This window comes from Leptodactylus fuscus, chromosome 6 (genome assembly GCF_031893055.1).
Source record: "Leptodactylus fuscus isolate aLepFus1 chromosome 6, aLepFus1.hap2, whole genome shotgun sequence".
NCBI lineage: Eukaryota > Metazoa > Chordata > Amphibia > Anura > Leptodactylidae > Leptodactylus > Leptodactylus fuscus.
Window position 1 is genome coordinate 119,021,580 of NC_134270.1, and position 12,184 is coordinate 119,033,763.

The 12,184-nt window shown below is 41.5% G+C and overlaps 1 protein-coding gene across 1 annotated transcript; it reads left to right on the forward strand.

Annotated features, from left to right (window-relative positions):
* The first annotated feature begins 55 nt into the window (after positions 1-55).
* CCDC43 (coiled-coil domain containing 43) lies at positions 56-10,227 on the forward strand. Its single transcript, XM_075278660.1, has 5 exons — positions 56-270; positions 2,462-2,552; positions 4,093-4,228; positions 6,801-6,850; positions 9,646-10,227. Exons 1-5 carry the CDS (start codon positions 91-93, stop codon positions 9,831-9,833), a joined length of 645 nt encoding a protein of 214 aa, XP_075134761.1. The 5' UTR covers positions 56-90; the 3' UTR covers positions 9,834-10,227.
* Positions 10,228-12,184: the final 1,957 nt, after the last annotated feature.

Here is a 12,184-nt window from a genome sequence, read left to right on the forward strand (position 1 = left end):
AGAACGCAAGCGCAATTGAGTCTCGACTTTTGCCTGTAAGAGCGCCGCATAGCCCCTCCTCTTCGGGTAGGTCCCCAGCCCGGCTGGAAGATGGCGGCGCCCAGCGAGCAGGTGGCAGCCGGTGATTTTGGGGCATGGCTAGACGAGCGGCTTGAGGCTCTGGGGATGGATCCAGAAGTGTACCCGGCATATATCAAGGGGGTACTGCGGGAGGAGGACAATCCTGAGGAGAGGGACGAGGCGCTCAGAGGCATCCTGTCTGCTTTCCTAGTGAGTACAGCGCAGGACGGTCTCCATACTGGAAGTCTCCGACTCTCTACCTGTTGTCAGACTGTAGCTGTTGCTGTGCTGGGAGTTGTAGTTGTCTTACACAACAGCTGCAGAGTCTCAGTTTAGAGTCTAGAGTTGGGATGGTCGGGGAGATAATATTGGGGCGGGGGCTGTGATGTGTCCCCAGTGCTGAGGAGCCTTATTAGGAAGCGCTGAATCCCCTCTCACCTCCTCAAGGATAAGTTTAGCTAGTCCTACCAATACTGGTAGGACTACAAGACCCAGCGTGGATTGTTCCTACATCAACAGTCATAGGGTGGGTGGAAGTTCCAGCTCATAGTATAATGGAGAAGATCTATAGAAATGAAAGGTGGAGTAGTTACTCATGGCCCCTTGTCAGATTCCACCGCCCATTAGAAGTCAGCGTCCTGATACTGCCATGGACAACCGCACCTCAGTGGATACATAATAATAATACATTTTATTTATATAGCGCCAACATATTCTGCAGCACTTTACAATTTGTAGAGTTCAAGTACAGACAAAAAGATCCATTACAGTGAAATAGTCACTTCACACAATGGGACTAAGGGCCCTGCTCGCAAGAGCTTACAATCTATGGGGAAGGGGGGCACAGGAGGTAGCATTGCTTATATGGTGCTCCCCTAATTATTATGCCACAACAGACTAAATTTACCCTGGGGGCACTATTGGGTCAGTCACCTTTTCTGAGAGCGTTGGCCGTTACGGTTCTTGCAGCCATTGCAAGTTTTTGCAGTTTTCATTTAATCTTCCACCCCCTCTTTCCTTTCACCGCCCAGGGCTAAACTTGAGTAAGCATCATGTGCACAGCTTTGAAAGTTTAATCCTTAACCCAACAAAGAGGTGAAGCGGGACAGATTGTTCATGCTGTAGACGTCTAGTATGTATTACCTTGAAGGGTATCAGAAAATAGATCTTAAAGTGTAACTAAACTTTCCAACAACCTTTTTTTCTGCCAGGATTTGTAACATTAATAAATGTTGTTATATACTTTAGTCATGGATTTTGGTTCCTTTGCATGAAATCCAGTTCTGTCCCATCTGTAGTCTTTGCCTTTTCTCTCGCGAATAAAACACTTGTAATGCACTTCTCTCATGGAGACTCAAAGCGTAGGGAGTATTGTGGAGTAAGTGAGTTTGTGGCTGTCATACAGGTGATCATCCCCAAAACCCGCAAGGTTCAGTTGTTTCTATAGGGAGACAATTTAACTGTCAGTATATTGTTTCGACATCCGAGAAGAAACCCATGCAAACCCTGGGAAAACATACAAACTCCATTCAGAGCAGATGTCACACATGGTTGGATTTGAAACCAAGACCCCAGTGCAAGGTAGCAGTGCTATCTACTGAGCCATCATGCTACCCAGCGGAAGGAATTTAAAGGGGTTCCCCATCTCCTTTTTCAGCAGCTTTGCCTGCTGTCTCCTTTACGCACTCCCTCACTCACTTACTTCCTTCCTTCTGCTACCAATATAGGAACCTTGTGATAGGAATAAGTTTGGGCGGGTCGTTTTAAACAGTTATATCTCTGCCCTTATAAAACAGGACAGTGCTTTTTCTCATCTTTTACATAACACTAATATTGTCTTTATCAATGAGAAAAAACATTCAGGATTGAGATATTTATATCGAGCTGCAGCAATTCCCAATCTCGTCTTTCATGACAAAATTTGATGACCAGCAGAATCACTGTGAAAACTGCTGCGCATGATGTCACACTTTAATAACACCATTGTATGGAGCATATAAACCCAAAACAGAAAATTAAAACTTGACCACACGTTCCATTGTACTGCAGAAACCACATCAACTTTAAGGTGGTTGCCATTTATTTTTATTTTTTTTTGAGGTGGTAAAATGTCTCCAATTCCTCTCCTTGTAGAGTTTTTTGCAGAGAATTTAGCATTGGAGCGCCGCAACTTCTTCTTTCTGACTATAAAAAATAAAAACAGTCCACAAATTAAAGCAAACCTTATTTGGTAGATGAACAATTAGGACAGATAAACCACCATGTGTGCAAAATTGCTAAAAAGTATAAAAAGTAGTTGAGACCTTCATTTGACACTTGTTGTTCCACATTAGACATTTTTCTCCTTTATGTAGTGTTCATCTGGAGACTGTTCAGACGGTAATGTCTTTTACTGTACCAGGAAGAAGACTCCATAGAAGAAGTCTGTCTAGAGATAGTCACCAAGTGGTGTGAAGCTGAGAAGGCTGCAAGAGTCAACGCTAAAGCAGAAGGTAACCTATATGTGACACCGTGTCTGTAAGAATACCCATGCACCTTCAAGTGGCTTTGATGAATATTCATTTGACCGAGAAATATTTCTCCTGACACTCTCATACACATGCCTGCTTGGTTTGGCTCAGAGTGCATGTGTGTCAGTGGGAAGGGGTCACTGCTATACACCTGCCTGCAGAACATAGTTGACTAGTCCTGACTATAGGTGGGTTTTGATAGTCACTTTACTGGGAACTGGTAGCTACCTTTCCCTAGTGTGTATGTAAGCCTCCTCAGAGGAACTTGTCCTACCAGGAGTGAAAAGTGTATCCCAGGCAATTGCATTTTCAGGATCGATCTTTAAAGGGGCTTTCTGGGCAAAAATTTATTTATTTTTAAAAAGGTCTGTTAGTGCTATTAAAGGGATAATAAGTGGTCTCAAATACCTTTATCAGTGTTTTGAGTCATTTCTGGCTTTCTCTGGGAGCTCTTTGTATCCTCTGCATTTGTTTACATGGGTAGTTTCCTGCTGTCTTACCCTACAACTACTAGTTTATGCTAGATGACCACTTTAAGATAAATCATCACTGTCAGATCAGTGGCGGTCTGTCAATAGACACCCTTGCGATTAGCTGATCTAAGGAACAGCTACCACTTTAACTATACAGTGGACAGAGCCAGAAGCAGATGGTTCCATCTCCTGTATAGTGGCAGTGCCGGGATACCATAGGTCATCCCCATTCATTTTACAGTCTGTCTGCTTCTCTTCTCGGGGATTTATACATTAGTTTCTGTACATTTTATCTGGTCATAGTGTCACATGACCTAGCAGAAGGGAAGGGTTCAGATTGAAAGAGTTAAGGTACCACTGGGAGAATATGACCAATATCAAAATCCAGATAATTTGAACATTTTACTTCAATTATGATTAATGAACAATTATTTTAGGACCCTCCTTTTTTATACATCACTTTCCCTATTTATGTGCCACACAAGGCTACTGAATTATGGTTTCATTATTCACATATCAGCAATACAGATTAGTGTACAGTTGGTGACCTATCCATTAGCCAATGGCCGTGTGAAATAGGATGTCGGCAAGTTCATATCCGTTATTTAAGCCGACTTTGGTTTTCCTGTTGTTTTTCAGTTAATCGCCCAGCCCTAAGATAAGGTAATACAAGCTGAATTATATATGTGTATAGGAGGAATAAGTACATAACAAATGGGAACAAAAAAATTCACCAGATTGCTTAAGAGTCTATTCACACAACAGAGTACATCATGCTCAATTTTTTGCATAGATTGAACTATCAGGAGCATCAGTTCCATACAATTATTGAGGTGAAGGGAAAAACCGGTACTGCACAATCCTGCAAGATACATAGCTGAATTTTGGCTCAGCTGAATACAGCCTAAAAGCTTTATTCTTAGCCTCAATATTTATTCAGAATTACTCGATTTTCTCATTGCTCGGATATGTGAAAATTTTGATAACAACCTAGAAAAATAGAGGAGCGTTTATACCGTTTGTCTTACTGTTTTCCTGTCTCTTTTTAGATGAGGTGGAAGCTCTCACCAGTATGATAGAAAAACAGGCACAAATTGTGGTGAAACCCAAAGAAGTATCTGAAGAAGAGCAGCGGAGAAAAGCTGCCCTCCTGGCACAGTATGCCAACGTGACAGATGATGAAGAATATCCTTTACATTGACTGCACTAGTGTGTCTATGTAGCGGCATAAAATTGCAATCAAAAATAATTGTTGGATAAACAAAATAATTGAGCCTAATGTTAGGTTCACACTTGCTCTTTCCATCCATCCAAGGCCGAACCATTTAAAAAAACAAACCCACATTGGTCCTATAACTGATTCCAAACCGTTATACAGCGGATTCCTGAATCCATCTTTTTAGACAGATTAATCAGTGGGGGGGGGCTGTAAAAAAAAAAAAAAAAAAAAAAACCTAAATTTTTGACAAATCTGTAGCCCCTCCCCCCCTCGTTCATTGGTAATCCATTTGTGTCCATCCGTCCACCATAGACCTCAATGTAAAGCGGAAGTAATTAAGAGAATTCCCTCAGGCCAAGTACACACTAGGTAATATGGTGCTGCTGCAAGTTATTGGGATGAGCTCTAGATCCTTGCAGAAACACAGATCTCCTGACACTTTCTTACATCAGGGTACCAGTCTCTGACAGTATCTGGTGATATGTCACTTGCGCTAACGGCTACAGGGGAGCCACTGATTTTAACTATTGAGCTATAGCTGTAGTCCAAATGGAAAGTAAGAAATCTTCTAGTTGGAGCTGTCGCTCAGTAGTGACAGGGGAGTTGGTCCTTGCTGATGTTCTTTTCTACTTATGACACTTAAATAGTTATTAAGTTTTCAACAAATTTTGCATAAAGCGACTATTAAAACTTTTTGGAGTATATCTTATCAGAGAAAAATTCCTTTCTCCACCTATAAGGCTCTTTTTCATGCTCCACTATTCTCAGCTAAAGTGTCTTTTATGTCAAAATATCTACTTAATTCCATTTTGCTAGACCAAAATGGAAGGAAGTTCACAAAGGTCGTTTTCACACCCAATGAACCCCTTTCAGAAAACACATGCCGTATTTCCAGGACTGCATTCGCTTTTTCTACTTTTCTATAATGTTCCATATTATCCTACCTTAGGCCCTATTCGCATCTGCGTTCGGGTTTCCGTTTGGGGATTTCTGCAAGCAGTACTCTCTGCATGTTTTTTGCGGAAACCATACAGACCCCATTATAGTCTATGGGGTCTGCGGGTTTCTTTAGAGAACTGCTTTTTTATGCGTATAGGTTTCCGTTCGGGGGGTTCCAAAACGGACTCCCCAAACAGAAACCGAAACGCAGATGTGAATAGGGCCGTAGCTGCTGGGTGACAGTGAGCAGATTCCCTCTACTTTGTTTCTATGGGCAACAGAATACAAGTCCTATAATGGTCAGAGATAGTTAGTTATTATATACACACCCTGTACTATTCATTTCTAAAATGTACTAGATGTTTAGGTATACCTATTTCAACATTTTCCTGACTTTGTATTATTATGGTAGATGTCGGGGATATAAATCCTGAGTAGCCACCATGTCTCCAGTATATTTTACAATGGTGACAAAACCTGTGATCACTGCCCTCCCTGATTATGGGCATTAACCTTCTTAAAACCTCGGTCAAAGCTGAATGAGGCACTATTTTCCCAGTGGTGCATGGCTCCTGATATTTTGCAATGGATCACTGTTCCAGGGAATGACATCCAAGCCCGGCAATCTGTTACTAGGATAGTCAGGAACCTGTTGAACATAGTGTATTGAATTCAACAGTTGATTATTGAATATGAACAGTTGATTATGGCTTTTGGAAGATGGGGTAAAAAAACAAAAATCTAAAAATAGCTGCGATGGGAAGGGATTAATCAAACAGCCCCTTTCCTGGGCTATTTTACTTGAAGGTACCTGAGTTTTCATGAAAAGTTGAGTATCTCTGCAGGATCTTGCTGGACAGTCTGTTTTCTGGTCATATAAGCCTTCATGCATGGTTAGTTTTGCTATTAATAGCCACATTATTGCTTCAGCACATTTTACATTTCTCTGACAGGCTGGGGGGGTGTACAATAAGGAGTAGTCTGCCCCCTCCCCTATCCATTACTAGCACTACTGGTTTTACATGCAATTCTGCCAGGAGTAACTGTAAAATAAACAAATAGCTGAAGAGAGCCCAAATGAACATAATATAGGAGATGCAGAAACCCTGGACTGGAAATACAGGGCATGATGCAGCTAAACAGATCACATAAAAATAGAACCAGGAACCAGTACAACCAGGAAAGCTGCTTGCTGTCTGCTACTAACCTCTAACCTTCCATCAATAATAACACAAACAACCTAAAGTAGAACCACTTGATTCCTCGCCCCTTCCCCTTGGCAGCTTTGGGGGGATAAAAGGTTAGGCAATTTGGATTTGAACATGCCTATTCTTTTGTTATCAGGGAAGATAAGTCACTGTTAGAGGAGTCTGGTAGCGACTTGTTCCCCTCTCCCCAATTGAAAACATATGTACATTCAGCTAAGTCAAGGTTGGATGTGCAGAGGTGGGAAGAATAGCTGTCAACTGCACGGTGAGCATTCACCCAATAGTTATGTGAAGGGTAGAGCCTGCTTTACGGTGTATCTTTCTTTTTGGTTGTATGTATATGTGTGTGACAATATTTAATAAAACAAATTATTTCCTTAATTATTGTTACTGCAGATGAAGATGAAGACACTGCCAGCTATGCCCCAAGCGGTGAAAAATGTATCCTGATTTTATACAGAAATTACACTATATATTCATATATATCTTCTAGGAAGTAATGTATTGTTTTATATTAAGACTCCCTGATAGCAGACAGAGAAGAGTACAGGTGTTATGGTGGTGACTTGAATCGCTGAACCATACGACTTCAGTAGAAAACAATGGGATTCCTTGTGGAAACCAGTCTGATGCTGCTTTCTATTTTGAAACTTTCCAAAATATTGATTGCAAACTATATGATTGCCATGGGCAATACTGTGTGATTTATTCTCTCCCTTTTTTTGTTTAACCAATTAGGCTATGTTCATATCACCTCTGTAGCCTAGTTTTGGTTAGCAAAAGCGCCTAGTCAGATGTATCCATAGAATTCTATACTGTCAACAGAAGCCACAGAGGTCTACCACCGTCAGAAGCTCATATATAACAGATTACGGTGTACTTCCAAATAGATAATAAAACGTAACTTTTAATAATATTGTTACCATCAGAGCTACGCCGGGAACTGCAGTTATCACTGCATTTATTATTTTTCTATCTCCTAACTAGCTTGGCCACTCACTATAACATCTAGGGTGCAGGATAGTTAGTGCATTACTCCTGACGAACCTGAGAACACAGGGGAAACGCGTAGAGTAAAAATATAGAGAATATTTATAGCATATACTACTATTAGTCCAGCTGCCTAAGAGTTTGCTAAAGGGAGGAATCGGGGCATATTTTTTCACTTGATGACTCTATATAGCTGTGAACAGCAGGAGATCTGAACATAATATTGAAATTATGGGGCCACACGGTGGCTCAGTGGTTATCACTGCAGCCTTGCAGCGCTGGGTCCTGGTGTTCAAATCCCGCCAAGGGCAAAAACCATCTGCAAGGAGTTTGTATGATCTCCCCGTGTTTGCATGGATTTCCATCCTATGTTCCAAAAAGACATACTGATAGGGGGGAAAAAAAAAGGACATCTATGTGGGGCTCACAATCTACATTAAAATAAAAAAAATAAATATTGAAATTACGAACTGGCACTGACCTAGCCACGGGGAATATATCATAGTGGCAGTGGGAGATTGGATATCTGACTATCTGGTGTCCTGTTAGGGTGTGTTTGACTGCATTAGTTAAACATGGTACCTCAGCACACACATACTGCATAATTAAATACTGAGACACAGTAAGTATAGTGAATAGTCAGAGTCATTGGTTATTGGCTATCAGGTGAACTGTAGCTTCACACATCCACCTGGAGGAGAGGTTGTCATCTCATTACTCTCTCCAGATGATTGTGCTGCAAACACAAGGGATACCCAATCTTTAGAGTGGATGTTTAGACTTCTTAATTAATTTGCCTCCATATTGGGAGTTTTAACAATATTATTAAAAGTTATGTTTTATTATTTATTTGGAAGTACAGCGTAATCTGTTTTATATATATATATGTATATATATATACTGCCAACAGAGGTTAAAAAAAGTAAACATTGCTACTATATAGAAGTATACATTTTTTAAAATTATAAATGGAACTTATTTTTAATGTATCTCATGATGGTATTTCACAGCATTATGTTGGCCATATATATGGGGAGATCTTACCAATGTACAGTATACACTCAACATGCTCAAAACCTGATGTGAACATAGCCTTAGAAAGCTAATAGTTGAATTTTTAGATGCATTTTTATACAAGGGATTGTCTTATAGATGACTGAACATATCACTAGAGTTTACCATTCATATGCAAGCAGTGTAGCCCCCTACAGTTTCTCGGAGAAAGTGACAGAAGCTTATGCTCCATGACGTCTGTTCGCGTCTGACTAGAGTTGTGACTCGCGTGCTTTGGAAATGCTGAGCAATAATAAGGTGGGATAGTGCTGTTCTAGTGCTTCTTATCCCTTTACTTTGGGATCAGCACTATTGGACAAGGTGTATACTAGTGAAATGCTATTAAAGACCTCTTAGGTGGATTTTCCGTCATACACTGGCTTTATGATGTGTAGGATCAAGTAATTCCGTTTTCATTTCTGTTCCTCTGTAATCTTTTTTGTTTCAGCAAAGTGAAGTTATAAATGTCTGAAAGCATAAAAAGTCATATGTGGTTTAAACCAAGTAGTCACAGTGGGCAGAAGAAACTTCAGCCAAGTCACACTATCTCCTTGCTAATCACACCTTATGGAAGTTACTGACCTCTCACTCATAGTCCTCTCACTCTCTGATGTCAAGAGGGAGATGATAGTCACATCAGGAGGAATTAGCAAGTGGACAGCATGATTAGACTGAGGCTTCTCCCGCCCACCATGACCACTTAGGATATTCTGCATATGACTTTTTATGTTTTTAGACATTTATAACTTCACATTGCTCAGGAAAGATTACAGAGGGACAGCAATGGAAAGGTAAGCACTGGACCCTGCTTGAATATGATAGGAGCAAAACCAAATGAGGCCCGATTCATATCTGCACTTGGGGAGTCCGCTTGGAAGCCCTCACCAGCCTGTCCCCTTCCCTAAAGGAAACCGCATAAAACATGTGGAGAGAGAAAAAGTGCAGAATCGTGGCAGAATCAGCGCCACTTTACTCTGTGTGAATGCCCCCTTAAAGTGATGATCCCAAAGGACAGGTTTTCCTGCTAATGAAGTTCATTAGATGTATACTGTACTAGCCAAATCTGATGATTTTGGCAAGTTCATTGAACTGATGTTTATAGGGGCCTCCTTGGTCATACTCTACTGCACTGACAAAACTCGAACACATGCATATATATCCTCACACCCGCAGGATCTTTAACTTCAGTCCAGCACTTTTCAAGAACACTAATTTAGAAGATCTTGTGAGTGCCAGGAAACTAGAGCGAGATGCAATGCGGGAGGCATCGCAAAAGAAGAAAGAGCAGGACAAGCAGCAGCGGGATAAAGACAAACAAGCCAAGCAGGATCGAAAAGAAAAGGAGAAGAAACGCACACAAAAAGGAGAGCGCAAGCGATAAGTTACCTGCATTACAGACTTGCCATGGGCTGGGTGCATAAACTTATGTTGGATATCTATAACATAATTCAAGGTCCTTCCATTGAACGTATTCCTCATAAGCGAGTTCAGATCCAATTTCTTATGGTAATAACTTGCAATTGAGAATAACTGGTGTAACCAACTTATCAGTGTGTGATATACTGCATTAAAGGCCAAGTAACAAAATAACTGATGAAATTGAACTGTTATTGTTCTCCCCAATCCTACCAAGACTGTTTGGTGCATGAACAATACAGCTTGCATCTCACAGGACAGGTGGAGGGTAGATGTGTTTAATGGTTGGCTCCTCTCCTTTGCACTGAAACTATATTTATACATTTGTAAATGAAATAAAATAAATACTGCCCAGCATGTTAACCTTTATAAAGGGATGGAGTTGTTATTTTGGTGATATAGAGTTGTATGGCTACTAAAAGTGGAAGATCTTCAAACTGACAATGTATAAGGGTAAGTTCAGACGGGTTTTTTTGGATCGGAACCTGAGGCAGAGGCCGCCTCAGGTTCCGATCCAAAAAATGGGCAGCCGCGACTGAATGCCAGTGCACTGGCATCCAGTTGCGTGCTCTGCTCTGGATTAGGCCCAATGAATGGGTCTAGTCGGGAGGAAGGAGTGTCTTCAGGCCGAATCGCGAGGCGAAACGGCCTAAAGAACGAGCATCGGCTTGTTCCGGCTTCTGAAAAAACACCTCAACGGCTCCCATTGATTTCAAAGGGAGTCGTCTTTTTGGTCAGGATTTTGAGGCGAATACGGCCTCAAAATCCCAACCAAAAAAAAACAGTGTAAACTTACCCTAAGAATGTGTTTAGATGTGTAAATCAGGTGTAATGTGTTGTCGTAAGTGAATTAAAGGGGTTATTTGACTCATTCCTCCCACTTTCTGGCCCTCAGACTGTGGGACCTGCAGATATTGCAGTAGATTCCACAGCTGAATATTGAGCAGGATGCTTAGTTTTTTTTGTTGTCTTGCTTCCTGCCTATCATTGTATTAGGCTATAATGTTATTTTTCCATCAAAGGAGATATGTGAGACTTGTTTTCCATTACATCCTCCATGATAATTCCAGCAGAGGGTGCTTCTGTAGTTAAAGGAACTGAGGGTGTTTAAATGTCCTAGCCCTGTGCCTCCTTTTGGTGTTTTCTGTCCTTACAAGGGTCCATTGCACTGACAGATTCCCTTTAAGCTAAGGGGATGGAGCAGCACCAACTGCTCAGCACTCCATTCCCTTGAAGTGATGCTGGGAAGGCGCCACGTGACACATCTTACTGATATGTAGCGGCAGCAGCAGAGTTAGATAAGCCTACTATATTACTATGGCAACTGTCACTGTTATTTTTGCTTTGAGGTTGCTTCTCTGTTGGTTAAGTTTAATCTTCCGGTTTTCTGAGATCCTGACTGCTTTTCTTCCCTCAGTAGCGATCTTGAGTTACCATGGCAGCAGCACCTGTACATTGTATATGTTGTTATAGGTTTATGGGCAATTAGCTCTTTGGGTCCTCAGTGTCCCCCCTCCTCTTACAGACCATAAAAGCACCTTACACACGAGGTCCAATCCTCTATAGCAATGGTAAGCATCAGCTCTTAAAGAGAAAAAAACTTTGGCAAAGGAGCCATGTTGTGGAAAAGGTTTTTTTTGGGGTTTTTTTTGTGTGTGTTTGGCTGCAGTTTTTTTTACCCAGCACTAGGACATATTAAGGAAACATTTATAGAAATAAAAAAGAAGAAAACTTTTCTTTTGAAAGACTTTACTGCAAAGGGAGGATTTAGCCTTAAAGAGGACCTTTCACCAATTTGGGCACATGCAGTGTTATATACTACTGGAAATCTGACTGTGCGCTGAATTCAGCGCACTGTTGGTTTTCCCGATCTGTGCCCTAGGTAAAGCGCTATTGGTCCCGGTACCGTAGCTCTTTACAGTCAGAAGGGCGTTTCTCACAGTCTGTCAGGTACGTCCTTCTTCACAGCAGTTCTCGCCCATAGACGAGTACTATCAGGAGGGGAGGGAGACGTTCCTCACCGCTCACACTGTACAGCACGATAGGCGCTGCTGGGAAGAAGGGCGTCCCCGACAGACTGTCAGAAACGCCCTTCTGACTGTAAAGAGCTACAGTACCGGGACGAAAGCTCTTTCCACGGGGCACAGATCGGGAAAGCCAACAGTGCGCTGAATTCAGCGCACTGTCAGCTTTCCAGCAGTATATAGAACTGCCTGTGCCCAAATCAGTGAAAGGTTCTCTTTAAAGAACTTATTACTGAAGAATAGAAACTGGATGATAACGGCGACCAGAAGAACAAGCTATATAAATCCAGTA